Consider the following 20,235-nt stretch of genomic DNA (forward strand, 5'->3'; position numbering starts at 1 on the left):
AAGACACTTTACAGGTGTGTAAACATGTAACAATGTAAACATTGTTAGCTACTGAGTTGAAATATGTAAAAAAAAAAAAATTATCAGCTGTGTACGCTGTTTCAGTGTTGTGCTCTGACTGGAGGTGGGATATATACAGAACTATAGTCACAGATGATTTGGAATAGTGTGAAAAAACATTGATGAATTTATCATCAACAAGCATAAAAACGAGAAAGCAAGCAAGCAGATGATTTTGTTACTTTAGAAGTGGGGCTTATTCGCGCCTTTATTTTGAAGGGGAAGCATAGTCTTCCCGTAATCCTTTTGGGAACTTGATGCAACTTCCTGAAAGATTGACAGCTTGTACCGCTCTCCTTCAGTCCTTGCGGCAGCGAATAGCTCCTGTTGTGTGACGGGCACGGTTACAACTCCCATTGCCCACTGGTTTTCTTCGGATTTTATGTGATACTTTTAAAGAAGTTTACAAAAAGGGCACTCAGTTGGGACTTCATACGGATTACGGGGTATGAGAGAGGAGCGGACGCTACAAACAAAGTAAAAGATTAGGTAGACCTGTACGTTTGATGGCTGCTGGGGATGGAGCCCAGCTGCCGGCCACAGTAGCGGCCAGTCGGAGCGTGGAGAAGGCGCTCGAGGAGGCTGCCGCGAGCGGGGCTCTTAATTTGTCCAACCGAAAGCTGAAGGAGTTTCCACGGAGCGCCAGGAACTACGACCTTTCCGACATTACACATGCAGGTCGGTTTGATATTCACTGTTTTCCTTAACTTACAGAGCAGTACGAGGGAGCTAGCTGTTATCGTGAGAACCGCCTTTTGTTTTATCGCCACCTGCTTCTTTTTTTCTAACGGGGAAGGCACATCTTTTTTCAGCATCCGACACGTTTCACAAGACTTTCAAATAACCGCGCATTTGCTGTTTCTGTGACTGTCACAACTTCGTCCATTGTAAATTAAGACTTCTTTCAGATTATTAGGACTCATCCTCGTACTTCGATGCATGTATACTCCACCAAACCGCTGTTAGATGAATAAGATTTTTTAAAGTGCTCCTTAACATAGTCTTCTTCCACCAAAGTGTCGTGTGAGCTCAGGGTTACCGTTAGCATGCAGCGTGAACCAGCATTTTGGATTTTTTTTTCCCACCAAAGCCCCTACTTTTTTTTATGGGGTGTTTTCTGGTCTGTTGAAGCAAAGCCACATGAGGTTCCAGCTTTTTAAAGGGAACTTGACTTGTTTCTTTTAAAGTGGACTTCAAGGAAAAAGAGAGGAAAAGTCAAGACATGCGAGTTCCTCTTCCTCAACATGTCCTCTGAGAAGAGTCCTAAAATCTTCCACGCTGACAGTCCCCTTGTGTACTTTTTTTTTGGTAGTCTGAACATTCGAGCATCGTTCATTAGGTTTGTTGTTGCTCATAGCTTCACTGCTTTGTCTTCAAGGGTGGTTTTGAAGTTTCGAAGTACTGTATTCTGTTTTGAGAGATGAGTTCCTAGTGTAACGACATGGCAGCTTTTTACTCGCCAGCCTCCTGGACTGTCTGAATGTGTGTCACTTATCGAGCTGCGTTGCTCAGGACGTTATAGAAGACTATTTGATGATGAAGACAACATCAGAGAGTGAAACTTACCGGTGAAGTAGGTGTGTGGGTGACAATGTGGATTAAAATGAACTACCTTGTCCTTGCCTCGCTGAAAAGAGGATTACCCCATCCAGGTTGCTGAAATCAATGTGACGACGCAGCTTCTTAAAGCAGCCCCCCCCCCCCGCATCGTCTGCTACTGCTTTCTGTGCTTTGCTAGGTATGACCATCTGCTCATAACAACCCAGGTCTAGGCCCTGTGGAATGAGGAGGCCTTGAACACACATAAACACACACACAGACCGTACTGTCTATGGAAATGAACGGATCTCATACCTGTCACTTAATTGATACAAGAGCAGGTTCCCAGATAAACAAAATAACCCAGCTTGGCAAGTCAGTAAACACAGCAAGAGTAGGTTTAAAATGGTACTCTACTCATTATAACGTGGCTGTACAGTTTACTCATCTTGAGTATTACTCAGATAGTAAACGCAGTTGTACTATATAATGTCTTCTGTGGCTGTGTCAAGTGTGATAAAACAACACAGATGATGTTATAGAAACGTCACTGGAGACTTGAAGACTAAACAGAAAACTGGTGTCTGGCTGAATCCAAATGTCTGCCCTCTGGACTTGTGTACTGAGGCCCCTCGGACTTCAGTCGTACTCGCTGTGATGTGTTCACTGACATCACGTCAGATCTGCAAGGGGAGGAGAATGCATTGCTATACAAGCTGCTGATAGACACACAGATGGATGAATTCACCAATTCGAAAATCAGGCTGAGATCTGAGGTTCCCTCGAGACCCCTTGTGGAGTGGATAAAATGGGAGGTCTTGAGTTTCGTTAGAACTCCACAAGAGATAGGCTGTAGTAGACAGGCACAGATGCCATTTTGGTTTGTCAAATATCGTTAACATTAATTAATAAAGGCTGCATTCCATTCAGGTATGCCAGTGTTAGGGCCTACTTCACCTTAGCTTTCGCAAGGTGTTGAAAATAGTAAAATTTTGCTATTGATACTGAAACATATCAAAAATCACAGCAAGACCGTTCCAAGTTCGAATCCCGGTCTGTGTGAGTTTTCTCCAGGTAACATGCACATTAGGTTAACTGGCTGCTCTACATTGCCCCTTGGTGTGAGTGTGTGTGTGGTTGTCTGTCTTTGTGTGTCAGCCTGGTGATTGACTGGCGACCAGTCCAGGGTGAACCCCGCCTCTTGCCTGTAGTCAGCTGGGATAGGCTCCAGCCCCCTCATGACCCTGACGGATAAGCGGTATACAAAATGGATGGATCATGTGTTCAACCGTGGCTTCACCTTCTCATTGAAGAAGGCAGCTGGTCCCCTCACTGTCATTTGGTCTGACTCATGGTGACTCATTTGTTATTCACTCAGCTTTAATTCGAGGGTTTTGCTCCTTTATAGGCCTAGTGGTAGATATTAAGTCTTGAATACATGTTTTTGCAGCACCTAGGCTATCTTTGTGGTAATGTCTAGTATTTGAGTAATGAGCTTCTCTCATTTCACTGAGACACCTGGTAGTTATGCACACTCTGACCCTCTGTTTCTTTGTGTCCCTGGGTGTGTGCGTAATAAGCTTTTGCTTATTACAGTTAGGACTGTAAAAACCTAACAGGTAGGACAACACTGCTGAAAATATAAAAGGACAAGAGAAAATTTGCATTTACAGTGACTTTTTGTCTTGAAACAGTAGAGTCAGACTTAAATCCAGGTTTAATAAAGAGCTTCACATACAGTATATAGTGTGTGTTTGATGTAGTCAGTATAAAGCTGAGAAATGCTTAAATATCTCTATAATGTGTCCACATATTTGAGAGACCAGGCTGCTGAAATTAACATTTAAAAAGCTGTGAATAGAATTCAGTCTGCAGTTGGTAACACATTGTCTTAAACCATGTTGTGTTAAACGCTGCTTTCTACAGGTTGGACAAGTTCATTCGCCAGAACATCGTGAATAATGGTTCATACAGTTCCTCTCGACCCAAGTTGTCATCTTGAAATGTGTTGCTTTGTCTGACAGAACAAAAGCCATCACACCATTCAGTTTCCTATCACATAAATGGAGAAAAGCAGCAGTTTCTCATGTTTCAGAAATGGAAACAAGGGAATGTTTGAAATATTTCCCTGGAAAAACTGAGTTGATTAATCACATATTAAATTGTTGCAGAATTGACCAATTGTTTGATTTCTGTCACAGAATTTGTCACATCACTTATCATGTCTTTAATGTGTCTCTGTTTATCAGATTTTTGTGGGACATGCTGCAAATCAGTGAGCAAGGCTGCTTCATGATTCAAGTATCTGAATTTAGTCAAGATCGGACATTCTTGTCAGTTACCTAACTGATTTTCCTGACAGTTAACTAAATGACAATATACTTATTAACTATATATTATTGACTATAAAATGTAAAACTTAAGACAGTACTGGCTTTAGTCAACAGTCAGTCAGAGCCACTGCTTTCCATCTTGCATGCAGAGTTGTAACTAAACCTTGGCTGGTGTTTCAGAATTCAGTGTCACCATGCCCCTTTATTGCCTGGACTGACTGGTTCCCATAGAGGCTGATGCTGGTATGCACATGCATAGTAACACATGTTCATGCATGACTAATTTTTTCTTGCCTGAGCTGTAGTTTATTAATGCTGTTGCTTATGGATGTTTATCAAGTCTAAAAAATACTTGAATTTTGCTCTCGCTTTAGTCAGGCAGACCAACAGCTGGGTTAGCTGGGTTATTTACTGACATCAGACTTGGAGAGAACAGAAGTTCACTGGACTGCTGTTCCCACTCTTCACTCTCATGGTGTCTTTCTTTCTCTTTTTGTGATCAGAAGGATAGTCCTGCTTCAACCTGTCATCCTAGTTGTAGACACTGACAGCACTGATATATCAGTGATTGCCATCTGCTTTGATGATGGGGGGGCAGCGTCTGTAGTCGGCGTTTAGGACCAGACACAAGAGATCATGAGTGCGTACAGCAAAGAGTTGTTCGAGGGTGCTGTACTCATGTACTCATGTACTCATTTTGTAATTTTAATTGAATATATACTAAATTCTTATATTAAACTGAGAATAACGACAGTAGGTGGGTCAAGTACAAGTTGAACCACCGAATCGCTGAGTCTTGTGAGGCTGCGTTGTCGTAGAAAGAGATGAATATGTTGGTTGAAGTGGGATAAGACTGGGCTGTGGAGGCCCAGCAGTGTTTAGGATAACATCAGTCCTTGTTCCCCACTGGAACGGCTTCCCTCAGGAAGGTCAAAGGTTCACACACACACACACACACACACACACACACACACACACAAGGAAGGAGACTTGGCCTGCTTCCCCCAGAGTGTTTCCCGGTAGCTCAGAGCAGTTGGAGGGAACAAAGCCCAGCCATTGTCTGTTGTGTGCACCTTGTGGACCCACATGTCTGTGTGTTGTTGCAGACTGAATACACACAGCCCACCCCTGAGCAAATGCTTTTCTAATTAGGTTTTACCATGCATGGGTTTAGGAATGATGATATTCGTGTTACTGGACTGAATCTGTTAAATAAAAGGTTTTTTTGGTGCCACTGTTCTGCATCTTTAAGTGTGATCTCTTTCATACCAAAAATGAATGTATGGGAAAGTGTGATATATTTTTTTTGTTTTTAGTTCAGTGTTAAAATGGATGTATCAACACCATGTATCACAGCATAGGCTTAAAATATTGAGATATTATTTGTAAGTCATATGCCCCAGCCATAAACCCGATGTGTCTTTTAGAATAATCCCCGATTCCCCAGCTGTAATCACTTGAATGTTGACTGGAAAGTGGTGACTAGTGACTATGTGAGTGAGTGAGGTGTACAGCATACGAAATAAAATCAAAAAATAGCTAACAGGCCTGAAAATAGTGCAAGCAGAGATTGAGTTAAAAGGCAATAAAAAAGAATCTTTCTGCTTGCTTTAATTTAGTAACATTTTGCAAGCGCACCCCATCTTGTGTTTGCTACTGGATAAAAAGTCATTTTAACTTGAAGTGCCCCTCCAGTCTACACTGTGTTTTTCTTCTTTCTTGTCTTTCCCACAGTCGAGTGTTTGCGCTTCACTGTGCACAGTGATGCATGTGCGCAGTCTGACACTGGAAGGCTATTTTTACAACTATTTTAAACTTTCTCTCGCTCAACATCTGATTACACTGAGAATGGATTTCACAGTGACGTCGGAGTTGTTGTGTCCAACACTTTAACTTCTGGATCTTTTAATGAGGAATGACAAGGCAACATTTTTGCGATTTTTATTGTGGTTATTTCCTTTTTCTGCACTTACAATAAGAGAAATGTGTGAGTACGTGAGTGAGCACTGTAGACAATGTAGAAAAGAACAAATAGTCAATATTAAAAGACTCAGACTGGCACTGGAGTCTTCCTCTTAGTGATAAACTCTGGTAGTAATATTATATATTAGGCATTTTATTAAAAAAGAATTGTTGGGACCTGTGAAGACTATGTAGTTTTAATTTGTTTGGTGGCAGAAGCAGCGGAAATGTTGTTGCATGGGCTCAAAGTTCATAAATTGACCTCCAGTCTCACATGACCTCTGGGGATGTGAGACCAGAGCCTGTTGTTAAGAGCAAGAGGGGAGCTGGACAGCCAGCACTCCCTCTCCACAACTGAGAAGACCAGCAGCTGACTCAGAGAAATAATGAATGAGGGAAGCGTGTGTGTATATGTGTGAAGGATATTTCAATATGCTGTTCCTGTAAGGTGGCATACAGCCCTTTTGTCGGCCTTTGAGCAAATATCTAATCCCTTCTTTTTCACATTGTATTATTTCATGGATTAAAGTTAGAAAGGCCTAATTATTTTTCATTCTGAAAAATAAGTGAAAGGCCTTGTCCACTTTGGTCGTTTGTCTCGTGTGTTTTTGGTGTTAAACTGGAACGGTTTAAGGCCATGACTCTGTCATTATCATTATCATCCAGACTGTTTAACAACAGTGAAACCCAGTGTCTCTAGTCAAATTCCTGTTTACTTCATTTTGTTGGTTTTTAGGCACTCATCTGCTGAGGACTGACTCAGAGGAGTCTGTGCAGGGACTCAACAAACTGAAAACTTTGAAAAATTTGATGAGGGCATCTGTGGCTAGCATTGATTCACAGCAGCTACCCTGAGTTCAAATCATGAACCGTTCTCCTGACAATAAAAATATCCTGGCACCTAATGTGTGCATTAGGGCTGAGTTTATTCAGGTGCAAACAACTCAAAACATGGTGCAGAATACAGCTTGGACAGCTTTAGAATAGCTGTATTCCACTAAGGGTCAGGACTGTCATCCCAGAGCCTCATTATCAGAATGTCTGTAGCAGAGGCAGACACACAGCTAGTAGCTCGTAAATGCTGTTTCTTCCTTGCGTTCTCTTTGTGATTTAACTTTGTGATGGTAGTTATGATCAAAAATAATTGCTGTTTGATATCCAGGGTCTCCAGATGCATCCTGATGACTTTGGTCAATCCTGAAGTTGACATTTGTGTTTTGAATGAACTGTTTGAACAATTACTAGTCAGATTTCATAAAATTTGGTTCAGACCATTGACATACAGTATATAAAGTTGGACGTGTCTACCAGATGCTGCCATCTACTGCTCATTATGTCATTCGTTGCCAGAGTCTGTGCAGTAGTGATGGTGCTCATTCACCTGTCTGTCCCTGTCGTGGATAGTGATCAGCTGTCAATCAACACTTAATTGTACTTCAGCATGAACTTCCTAAACTTCCAACACAAAACGCCGCTGCGAAAAATTTATTTGACGTGTACTTACGTTTTTAGATTGGCCAATGTCCCATCTGCTAACATGGAGGGGGAGAGTTTATGAGCTGTTCTGCAGCCAGCCACCAGGGGCGATTGAGAGGCTTTGGCTTCATTTTTGGGGAGCTCTCATGTTATCCATCCTTATATATAGTTGATGGTTCAGACATTTATGACCATCACAAGATGATTTATAATAACATTTGTGATCTTTTTAATTTAGCTCTATCATCAGTTTTGATTCAATGGTTTATGACCAAATACCTGCAAAATCATATTGCCACCAGCCAGTTGTTTTTTGTGTGCAGCACCAATTGGCACTAACACTCCAACCTAAGGTGGTTACACCTGAAGGCCAATGTAGGTTCTCCTACCAGCTTTTAAAGTGTGGGATGAGTGAAGGAGTGTTCAGTTGGTTGTAATGTGCAAACTCCTACAAACCGAATTGTTAATAATTTTTATTGATTTATACTTTTAATCGGATATTTGTAAAAAGCAAAAAATAAATAAATAAAGCAGTTCGCCAGTCCAATCACAGTTCAGGTCTGTAGAAATCAGACACTGCCTGATCTGGCCATCCTTTTATTCTCCTGCGAGGAGCAGAGACCCCAGTACTGCCAGCCAGTTACACCACTTTCTCATGTAGCAGCTAGAAGTGGCAGGGGACAGAGAAATAAAATACTGAAAGTATCAGTTTTTGCATGAACTAGTACATGTCACTGTCTTAAACAAATGGCTGGGTTTTGAGCCTGACATGGCTCTGGCTAAGCTGGTAGAAACTACAAAACTACAATGTACGGTTTAGTAATGGTTGGGTTGGGCATGCCCTGATTTTGTGTGTGTGTGTGTATGAGCACGCACGCATGTGCACTGTGATCTCAACATATGTCTGCAGCCTTCTCTGTCAGTTGTTTACATCTGTTCTGTATCATTAAATGAGACTTTGTGCATGTATGTTGGTGCAGTGGGTGTGTGTGAGTGTGTGTATGTGTTTTATTTCCTCTGTGCTGCGGATGTGGGCTGCCTGTTCACTCAGTCTTCACTTCTGCTTTGTCTTCTTCCTCTGTGTCCTCACTGCTTTGCCCGTCTGATTGCGCCACACTTTCTGTCAGCCAGCATGTTTCCTTACAGCCATAAAGCTAATTTTTAAAATTTCTCACTAAATAAAATGTCAGATGGATCTTTTTCCTCAAAAAAAACTGGGAGACCAGAAGCAATCTTTCATAAACTGCTAAATTCTTGCTTGTGTAATTGTAGAATGAAGCTTCCCTGTTGTAGGAGTGTGCACATCCTCTTGCATTGTTGCATTACCAGGGACCAGAAGTCAGTTATTCATTCCAGTGGAGGGTAAATGAGGCTGCGTTGCTCTCAATTTGTTTGTCATGCTTTACAGTAATTTACATTATTTTTACTTTCGTGTCTCGACGCTTCTCTCTGAAAGCTGCTGGTGTGTTTTCTCTCTCAGAGCACAGCAGCTGGTGGGGAGGGGGAATCCTCCTCATTCCCATGGGAGGTAACCAGAGTAAAGGCAGAGACACAGGCAGGCTGTAGGGCAACACTCCAGTCTGCCAGCAAACATATACTGTGCCATACATAGCCCTGTTTGCGTGTGTGTGTGTGTGGAGGAGGGAGCATGGGTCAGAACGTCTCCACAGTTGCCATGGCTGTTGTCCCTCAGGCACTGAGTAATGAGGTGGATAACATGTTGTCAGGCAACTGAATGTCAGCAGCATTTAGCTTGTTTAAGGTATGAAGGTCTTCTTGGATGAGGCACCTGTATGTGATGCAGCCAAACTGGAACACTGATCTGTACCTTATTAATGCGTTTAAGTATCAGTGGGAACTTGCACAGGTTGCATCATATCTGGCTCTTGAGAGTGAGATTGCATTCACAAATAGGGAAGTCAGTTTTGTGAGTTGGTGGCTTTTAGTTGTTCAGTTCGGCTTGAAAGCACCAGCTCATGCAGCCTTGGCATCTGTTCCTGTGCCTGTCCTTTATGTCACATAGAGTATTACTGTCGTTATAATGGGGAATTTATACTATGGCGTATTGACTGATGATGAGATTATACCTGATAAATAGAATCAATAATAAAGAGCCACATTGCTTTCATTGACTTAACCAGCATTCTTCTCCCGAAGGAGAAGAATAGCATGCTGTTTACTTGTTCATGATGTCAAACGGCTGCAGCTGGCTAGAGCCGCACAGTGTAGACAGAGATGGTTCAGAAACTGAAACGTCTCACTGAGCCATTTCCTGCATCTGTGTCAGGTGGGTGTCACCACTGCCCTTCCCCTTCAAGAAACCAGCACCTGGTTCTGGGCCTAGTTCTTCCAATGGGAGGAGTGCATGTGAGCACAGATTATGACCGATTCTTTGGCCCACCAGAATAAATATTGGACATGTTTTTCACCAGCCACGTGTCATCCAAACATTCTGACACTGAAATGGCTCAAGATGCCCAGTGAGGACCACACCCAGTTAGGAGACAGGAATTGCATACCATTTCATACCACTGGCGCAGCTTGTAATGTGTCATCTTCTGTTATTATAAAGAATATTAGGTGTCGACTAGAAATCCAAACGTGTCATCGCCCGTGTGGATGTCTTTTACACAGAGGGGAGGGAAAATGTCAGTGAGTTTTAACACCATCTGTCTTCACTGTATCATAGTCTTTCCTACCCTCAGGTGAGCATCATCTATGTGTTCTGAAGTTTCTTTTAATATACAATATGTGAAATTATTGTTGATTGATTCTTAAGTTAACAAGAAAAGTAGATAATTATTGGTCACCAGTATCGACTGAAAACGTCTGCATCGTGAATCCTTAATGTCAGGGTCCGCACATGAGCTAACTTTGCATTCTGTTTTGTTTCCATATATTTTGTGACCTTTTTCCCCAGAGACCATGCTTGAAAATGAAAGCAATCTGCTGAAATTTAGTTTACTTAAAGCTCATGGTCCACTCACAATAGACCACTTTTTGATCTACCTGTTGGGAGATACTGTTTAAAAGGATAAACATGGAATTATTCTAAAATCTTCTTTTTTGTCAACATGTTCCACAGACAGACTAAAGCCAACCAGTTGGCCTCTCACCTGCCTGTAATCTCTGTGGCTGTACGCCACAAGTCCATTGGTTCCTACTGATCAAATTATAAATATATAGTCTAATTAAAAAAAGACTCCGTAACAGCTAGACACTGTGGTTTGTATCAAACCTTAAACAGGAGGAAATAGTACCTTTGTTGGGAACTATTTTCAGCAGGGGTTGAATCCATGTTTAGTGCCATAGTAGGACAGGAATGGTGTATGTGTAACTGAGTCCAACTGAAGTACACTCTGTGTTTTCATGGTGATGAAGGAATATGTCAGCCACTTTTAGCAGCGTGGCTCACTGATGTGTTTATTGGCATGAATAAAAGGTCCAATGTTTGACACACACACACAGTTCTTGTTCGTAGGATCGGCTCATTGTTGCTTTGGCTCTTTAGAATATTATTAGACTTATCCTTGAACTTCATCTTTGAGGAGGTTTTTGAAAGGAAGTTAGGGTCATTCATTTAGATCTCTCTACATTGTCATCACATCTATCTCTAGAACAACCGGCATGGGTTACCCAGTCTTCCAACAAACTCTTTTAAAGTTTTGACAGTTCATAGTATCGATGGACAAGATGGTAGTGTGGCTGAAGGACAGCTGACCAACACCAAGGTCCCAGGCTGGCTTTGAAACCAGGACATCACGGTTGCATGAAAGGGTCTCTGCTTTTTTCTTTTCTTTATTTGTTGTGCTGTTGCTGCTGTCTCCTCCAGGCTCAGCAGGCAGCCATTAGTTAAGGGGCGTAAGTCGCGTTCCTCCTGGCTTTGTATTTGTCCCGCAACACAATGTAACACTGTAAGAGCGTGTGTAAATAATCTTATGGTGTGGAGTGGACTACTTGGTGAATAATGTAGGCCGAGACCTTGCCTGTCTTATGTAACCCAACAGATCCATTAACTCCCAGTGTTTGCTGTCCAGATGGCTGATTCAAGAGAAAGTGGGAAATCCATAGAGAGGGCATGGGGCCTAGGAGGGAATGATGAGGTTGCATTCACGCACACACACACATATATATATATGTATATAAATATGGATAGATAGATAGATAGATACTAGGGTTGGGCATCTCTGGCATGAGGCCGATACGATACGCATCTCAATACGCATCTCAATACGCTGTCCAAATCCGATGCATTTAAGATACATATGTAGCACCTACTGATATGTAGCACCACCTAAAACCTATTCGATGCGACACGACATTATTCACTACTCAGTCACGATGCACTGCACAATTCAATGAGTTTGATTATTTATTAATCAAATAAAATGAAGTCATCTTTGTATTAAAAAAAGAAAATAAATTACTCTCTCACAAAGAGATCTTCTATAGCTGCTTATAAAACATAACATGTAAACTAGATTCAGCAGAATTTTGGAGAAAAGCTTCCTGTTTGGTATTCGGTACCATGGGTCCAAGACATGGAGGAGGTGTTTGAAGCTTTCATTCTCAATAACATTGTAAGGCTGGATATCTTTTCATTTATGTCATTTATGTCCTTGCATGAGCGAAGCTGTTATCCAGCGGAGCATGGAAAAAGCTTACAATACGTCGCTCACTGCTCATAGATATAGTCGCCAGATCTGACTCCACGACGGGAGATGCCGGGTTACTGGCGGAGGCCTCCACAGTTACACCGTGCCGTCGTTTCAGGTGACTAGTGAGGTTTGTGATACTCCCTGTGTAGCGTACAGCAGCAAGGCACATTTTGCACATTTTGATTGTATCTGACTTGACAAGTTCTCCTACTTTTATAAAGTCCGTAGTATTGCCAAACTTTTGATTTATGTTTGACAGGTGAGTAGATAATATTCTCTGCCTCCACCATATTCGTATTGAACAGTGTGCCCACATAAAATCAATATCACCCAGGTGCACCTACAACAGTATACATCCGCGGTGCACGTTCACTTAACTTAGATCCTATTTAGTCAGAGTAAAAATATCCAAAAATAACGTCTTATTTGGTTTGTTAGACGTACAAATAAATGCAGCCACTCAATGATAAAAATATTGAATTTTACCGACGCAGACTTTTACTAATCGATGCATCTCGATTTTGTTCAAAAATTGCATCCGTTTACAGTTCACACTACTGATGCACTCGCATCTCGTCTGCGCGTGTCCTTGTATCGATGTGTATCGATTAATCGCCCCATCCCTAAAAAACTGTGAGTGAGTACTTACAGTTTTTACTGTAACATTTCAGTGACAAAAATGTGTTGTCATCTCTCAGAGGATGTGGTGAGAGGGATGTTGCTGTAACTTTTCATGAGAATCCCAAATAAAGGAAGTCCAGAGACCATTTATAATGAACTGAGAGACTTGTCTGACAGAGTGATAAAAGATGCACGCTCACTGAGCAGTGATGTGCAGGGAACTACACCAGTCTTGTGAAAACTATGATTACCAGGGATTAATCCGTGACAGTAGGGTCAATAAGAGTTGAATGCATTTTCATTATCCTACACTGTGTGTAGTTGTATGAAATGGCACTTTGTTAACTATCATAGTATTAACCACATCAATTCTGACCAAAATGACCAAAAATATGAGAGTGTGAAGGTCGTTGCAATATGTTAACTTGATTTAGTAACTGACTTTGGCACTGTAGACCATAACATGTGAAACAATCAAATGATTATCAAAATATACTATATGGACAAAAGTATTCAGACAAACCTGGGCTCAACCCCCTACTTCCAGTGAAAGGAAATCTTAATGCTTCAGCAAACCAAGACATTTTGGACAATGTTATGCTTTCAACGTGTTTGTTGAAGTCCTTTTCTATTCCAGCATGACTGTGCCCCAGTGCACAAAGCAAAGCTCCATAAAGACATGGTTGGATGAGTTTGGTGTGGAAGAACTTGAATGGCCCACACAGAGCCCTGACCTCAACCCCATCCAACACCTTTGGGATGAACTGGAATGGTGGTTGTGAGCCAGGCCTTTTGATCCAACATCAGTGCCTGACCTCACAAATGCTCTACTGAATGAATGAGCAAACATTCCTACAGAAAGCTTTGTCATAAGAGTGGAAGCTGTTATAGCTGCACAGCTGTCTGTGTGTAGAATGCAATAACATGAAATTCCCTGTTGGTGTGATGGTCAGGTGTCCCGGTACTTTTGTCCACAAAGCGTAGTTGTTGATTAATTTTGTTTTTGACTGACTAATCAGTTAAAGGTCTAATAATTGCACTTCTAGTCAGTTGCCTTAACTGTAATAGACTAAACTGAATAGTTCTCTTAATAGTTTCAGTTTGAGTATATGCATGTTTGGGTGATTATATGCACTGACGTCTGTTTTTCCATCAGATGGGCATGTGGAAGGTGAATTACCATTTCAGTGTTGTACCTAAAATAAGTCATCTGACCTTGTATATTTGATGGACTGTGCTGAAATTGCATGAATACTTACAGTATTTCCTTTTCTATGGTGTAATTAGTTTTGACACCCCTGCAATGTGCATGCCGTTTCCATGACAATTGTACCATCTGTTTCTGTTTATCACTTCTCAGACTGTTGCACTCAGAGTTGAAGTTTCCTCTACAGATATGGTCCCTTTGCCTTCAGTGCGTTTTGAAAAATTAAAAAGCCAGAATTCCTCCCAAAAAAATAGATGCTCCTCGCTAATAGATTACAGTCATACTGAGAGTTGTTCCATTTCATTTTGAGCCTGCTGCACTGCCTAAATGGCTTGTTATTCTTATGATTTTCATTTTCTGTTCAAACAAGTCTTGTTGACAGTGTACTCGTAAGGTATTTTCAGGAGTTCTGAATGTGGTCACAGCGTATTTTCCCTTTTGCATGAAGCTTTGAGTTTTGCATGTGAGAGCTAATGCAAACCCTGCAGTCTTCAGGAGGAAAAGAACAGAGAGGAGGAGGGGAAAAGAAATAATTATAAAATGCGGAAGGGGAAGAGGAGAGGTGTTGGTGTAGGAGGAGAGCGGAGATCAGGTCTGACTTGATTTGCCAAATACAATACATCCAAAAAGGAGTTACTTTTTATCAATGGTTGCTGACAGAGAAAAGTACCCCCCCCCCCCCCCTCGCTACATGATATTGCAGTAATTGGCCTAAAATGTTACAAAGGAACAGCACTACAATTTGGAAAATGAGTTTGGGCTGCCACTAACAATTATTTTCATTATCGATTAATGTCAGTTAATCCAATAACCATTTAGTCTGTCAAATAATGAAAATAACAGTTTGTGGTGATTTGATGCACATTGACATATGATGCGAAGTACACAAATTAATATGTGATATTTCACAAGTCATAAAAAATGTACACTGCAACAACTGTTGAGCTGTTGAAAGATTTCACTTTCGTCAGTAAGTGCTGAAGACAGCAGTCCGTTCCACTCTTAGTGGAGTGTACTTTTCTTGTTATAAATTGGTAGATGCTGTTGAAAACTCATAAAAGAGCTTGGAAGTGTTATGATATTAATTACAGGCAGACATTTACAATGTGTTTATCACATATCTTCATATCACGATGATGATAAAATAGAAGTTATCGGTCAAACTGATGTTCTCATTTGAATATGAACTCGCTCAAAGTCACTTTACAACATTACACAACATGTTGTAGTTGTGGCACTCAGGCCCAGGCATGCAGTACACACACACACACACACAAACACACACACACGCTTTGGGGTTCAGCTTCAGTCTACAGTGCTGCTCCTCGACTCGCAGTAACTAACACTGTAACAGGAATCAACCCTGCCACATCCTGTCTTACACCAGACACGGAGTCGTGTTGTCACTGGCAACACTGAAATAAACCCCAACAGCATGAGATCGAATGGCAGGCTCTAGTGTTTTAAATGAGCCTACGGACGGATTAAGGTGTGGCTTCTAAAGATGATGCTCATTGGAAATCTTACTATTCTGATTACTAGTGTGTGTTTCAGCATATTGTTCCTGGGTTTCTGGCCCACAGTTCCACTGGCTGCTTTAGTCTACGTGCTCAGTACCAAACAACAGACTAGTTGGTGGACACAGTGGAGCATTCTCCCAAACAGACAGTGAATGTGACAGTATCTTATATGCTCATGTTGGCCTCCAGAAGCTACAGGTCACACCAGACAATGTAAGACTGTGGCTGTAAAACTCCATACTTAAAGATAACCTCTCAGTTCCCCCAACCTATAAATAGTTGTATTGTGGACTATGGTTGCACGTTTGTCCTAAAAGCCAGCTTTATTCAGATATAGACACTGCACTGTAACTAATACCCTCCTCGTTTAGTTTGTGTGCTCGAGGCAAGCGTTATACTGGTAAATGTTTTTCATGTAGTATTACACCATTAAAAAATCAATTAATCATCAATTTAAAGTCTTGTCTTTTATGAAAACATTGGACAAGCTTTGACTAAGGCCTGCCCACAGTCCTCTCCCTGTGAATCAGTGTCTTCTAGGTTTGCACAGGCAGGTCTTTCCCAGCAGTCCCTGCAGCCCTGTGGATTTAATCCAGTGAAGAGCTCCACTTTTTGTTGAGTCACTCCTCTCAGGGGGTTTTGTTGTCTTGGCATCCTCATGGTCGGCCTCTTTGTCTTTTTTTCATCCTCTTTCTGGCTGCTCCTCAGCTCCTTTGTCCATGCTCTCCTGCTGCTATTATACGCCTGTTAGTCATTCACTCTTTTTTTTTTTTTATGAACCTCGCCTCCCTTCCTCAGAATGTGATATGAGTAGAGTCTCATTTCATGAACACACAAACAGACCTGTGTACAGTCTGTCTTTTCTTCCATCTGAGCGTCACGCTGAGTGCGGTCTGATCATATGTTTATTGGCTGAATGGCATGGAATAAATGTTGGAGGAACAACTGGGATACAAACACGCTAATCAGAAAACTTTCGACTATAGTTCAGATATAAAATCAAAGAAGAGTGTGACTTGTGGAAACAGTTTTGAGCAGCTAACTAGTGTTTGTCATGTCTTTATTCCTCTTCTTTGCATCCTATTAATGTTGTCTCTTTCCAGTCATAGTCAGATCATAATCAGCTGTCATATAAATCATTTACTCCCCCCGCCCCCCCTTTTTACTTGTCTGGACCTTGATGCCTTCATCATGTGCCTTAGAACTCAGTCACCAAAACCCTAAAGCAGGTGAGATATTCAGAAACCTGATATCTACATATTTCTGAAGGAATTTCTGGGTAAGCACAACAAAACACATGAAAGCAGCCGGCTTGCAGTAAACACTACCTGTTTGTGGCTAGCTTTTTCTTTCTTTTCTTTTTTTGACATAGTGTTAAAAGAGGTGATTAAGCTTTGCGTATTTGAAGCGTTATTATATCGTAACAAGAACTATAGGGAAGAAAAGGGATTGCACAATCACTAGGGGATGGGGTGCCTCTCATCCCTCCTAAAACTGCCTACTGGTTGCTCTTGCACATAAGAACAGTGATAGGAGGAGATATGTGAAGAATTAGAATTTCAAACCTGGCCGGTTGCTTTGTGAAGTGGGTTCACTTGTTGCTACAGGAACAGTTGGAAGCAGCCTCTCACATTGGGAAGGTGTGGGCGTACTGGCTTTCTGACTGTTTTAAAAGCATGAGAATGACAAACATTAGTGGCTGTAGCTCACATCAGCTGTCACTAATTCATTTTACCGCAGAGAGTAACTTGATGACAGAACAAAAATGAAACTTGACTGCTGTCTGGGCAGCTGTTCCTTTATTCTCAACAACTCTCATAATATAACTGATTCTAACTGATTGGGTCATATAAATTTCAGGAATCCCACTTAAACTTGGATTGTGGCCTGATGCAAAACTTTATTTCTGGATGAAGCAAAATGTGGCTTGAGTGGGTTGTAGTTTGAATGTGCACTAGACAGCTGTGTTGTTCAGGTAAATATGGGACTGGACTTGGAATCAGCAGACACCCAGTATTAAATGACTCCGATCAAGGACATCTTTAAAGTGTTGGAAGTGGGACCAGCATCAACAGTTGAGTTCAGATATTAGATGTTTGTTTTCTGAGTGCAGAACATGTCTCTACAAGAAACAAAATGTGTCAGTCATGCAATCTGTGACTCCTGCGTGACTTTGTTGTGCACATTTTGCTGGAAGGCTGTTGTTGTTTCATTCCACACCCAATCACAGACCATAGCATCAAGTGTTTTGATAAGCTACTAGTGTGTATTGACCTCCATGCTACCCTACAGCGGTAGGGTAGCATGACATGAGCTGAGGAAGACTGTAACATGGCATTGACAGTTTATAGGAGCAGTCTGGGCCTTGAAGAGGTAATAAGATTTGCAAACAGATTAGCGGGTTAATGAACTCTGACAGCGCACTGCAGTTTAGCAGGAGAGGAAGTTCTACTGCCTTACAATGAAGACTTGAAGACATTTCTAACACCTCCTTTATAGAATGTTAAATACAATGTATGTGTTCTTATTGGAAACAATTACTTACAAGTGAAACAAGTACTGAGCTATCAGTCTACGTGATGTCTAACTTTCAGAATAGCATGCACAGAATCCACCATTCTGTGAAGAATGAGATCATTCTGTAGCAGCACAGTCTCGGTTGTAAAATGAAGTGCAGCGAATGACTTGGCTGATTACGTCAATGTGTTGATGTGCCTCAGAGAGGCGCCAGGTTACACAACAGACTCTGGAATATGAGGGTTTTTTTTTTTTTAAACAAAGAATTTGCCAACCTGTTTCGATGCATTGATGGATTTTGGATTTTCCTCACGTATCAAAGAGAATATACTAATAAGTACTGCTTCCGGTGTGTCACTGGGTCACGAGTGTTGTAAGCGTCTGAAGTGGACGCTCCTCTAACACATCCTGACCTGTAATTAGACACAGCACTCTGCTCTGTCTGGCCATTCCTCTTTGTTCTGCTCTGCTCTCCTCTTTAACACCCCTTCCCTTTTAAAAGTTTGGACACATTTCCTGTTTTTTTTTTTTTGGTTGTTGTATGATTTTTGCATATAGCACCGTTGTAAGTATGCGGTGAACAGAGTGCTGGTGCATAGCTGTGTGGCTTGAAACTTTTTAAGCATGTGGTACTTCTGGCAACGCCACAGTCTGTGATTTCATAGCAAGTGTTTTCTATTAGCTGTCAAAAAGATCCAACCAGCATGGAGTGAAAGTTGCCGAGGTTGGCGGATGTAGCTCTGACGAACAGTCGAAGCTGAACCAGATGTAGGGCAAACACAAAAAGTGTGACAGAGGACAATAACAGGGGAGCTCACAGTGGTTTCCCGGAGCTTTGCAAAAACTCCAGGTTCTCCCAGAAAGAGGAGGTTCCTCCCATCACAAACACAAACACATTCTTGTGTGCATCTGCTTTGGGTGGTTTCTTTTTCAACCAAGCTAATTTCTCTCGGCTAATGATGGGTGACCCTGCTCTTAAGCCGGTAGCAAAGTCGGCATGGTCACCATGGTAACTCCCCAGGGGTCAGTCCAGGTCAGAGACCTTAAAGGTGCAAGTATGGATTAATTCTGTCCAATGGGGTAGCATTGCGTGGTCTGTTGTGTGAGTTTTGTGCTTAATGTGTTACTTTTCTTTTTGTTTTTTAATTCTAATATTATTATATTGATAATTTTCCTTTTTGTCTCACGTTAGCAGACAGCAAAATTCTAGGGTTCTCCTCAAATTGGGATGTGCAAGTATGAGAAATATATATTTCACATTTAACTCCTGTGTTGGCCTATGTGAGTCTTGTGTCATACGTGTACCATCCACTGTTTGATGGCTTTACTCATTTTCTTTGATACAAAAACATCACATTTCCACACAGAGAAATAAAACTGTGTGCAGCCTGCTCATGGTTCACATCAAATTCCCAGGCCCCCATGGTGCATCTCTGGTGTTGGGCTGCTGACAGCTCTGTCAGCACAACACTCTCTCACACTGGGTGGCGGCACAGGAGGTTGTTTCAGTGTCTCCACTGTTCAGAGTGGTTACTTGACTTCATTAACATTCAGCATGGGAGCAGATGGCTTCGGAGCAGAACAGAAGTGATCGCACCACTCTTTCAGCGATCGTCTCTACTTCCATACTGTCCTGTCATTTAGTGACAAGCCTCAGTTTCTGAAGTTTGCAGCCTGCCATGCTGGTGTCTCTCCCTTGCATTGTGTACAGTGACAGATGAAATGAGGTTAAATTTTCAGTGACTTTCTGTATTGGCACTCAGTGCAGTTTTGTTAATGAAAAAAAGATGTCGTATTTTGTGTGCCCAGGACTCCAGCGTGACAATATAAACCGAGACAGGCAGACAGAACACAGGCCTACGAAAGAGCATACAGCCTTGCTTATAGTATAGCAGTATGCCACAATAAACTGAGTCATAACCCTGCATCATGATCAGGTGTTGTATTGGCAGGTTGCCCATACACAGCCATAGGAACCCAGCTAATGGTCATATGATCACACTGAACTACTGTTTGTTTCATGTAAATGGGACTGTTCTCAGCAGTGTGGGGAAAGGTTTTGTTGTACCTCAGTGCACGCATCTGACTGAATTATTTAGTAAAATTAGCTGGCCCTGAACATCATTATAAATACATTGCAAATGTTTGTTTATAATGCAAAATCTAATTTACAGTAACAATCTGGAAGATTTTCATTGCAATATTTATATATTAGCAGCATTATGAACTGGCTGCGTCTGCGGGACCTTTCAGAATCTGTCACCCTGTGGCTTTAGCTATGTTGCAACTGCAAATGTTTGAACAGTACTTTGATCAGTAAAGCCTTTAACTGGTGAAACCCA

At 41.6% G+C, this 20,235-nt stretch overlaps 1 protein-coding gene across 3 annotated transcripts in view; it reads left to right on the forward strand.

The window, feature by feature from the left end:
* Positions 1–331: 331 nt before the first annotated feature.
* Positions 332–20,235, forward strand: part of lrch4 (leucine-rich repeats and calponin homology (CH) domain containing 4) — a 47,638-nt gene continuing 27,734 nt past the window's right edge. For all 3 annotated transcript variants that reach the window (XM_046380229.1, XM_046380231.1, XM_046380230.1), the window contains exon 1: positions 332–738. In XM_046380229.1, the coding sequence (XP_046236185.1) occupies positions 567–738 (172 nt within the window). In that variant the 5' untranslated portion in view covers positions 332–566. The remainder of the gene's footprint in view (positions 739–20,235) is intronic.

The sequence above is a fragment of the Scatophagus argus genome, chromosome 23 (assembly GCF_020382885.2).
Source record: "Scatophagus argus isolate fScaArg1 chromosome 23, fScaArg1.pri, whole genome shotgun sequence".
In the NCBI taxonomy this organism is placed as follows: domain Eukaryota; kingdom Metazoa; phylum Chordata; class Actinopteri; family Scatophagidae; genus Scatophagus; species Scatophagus argus.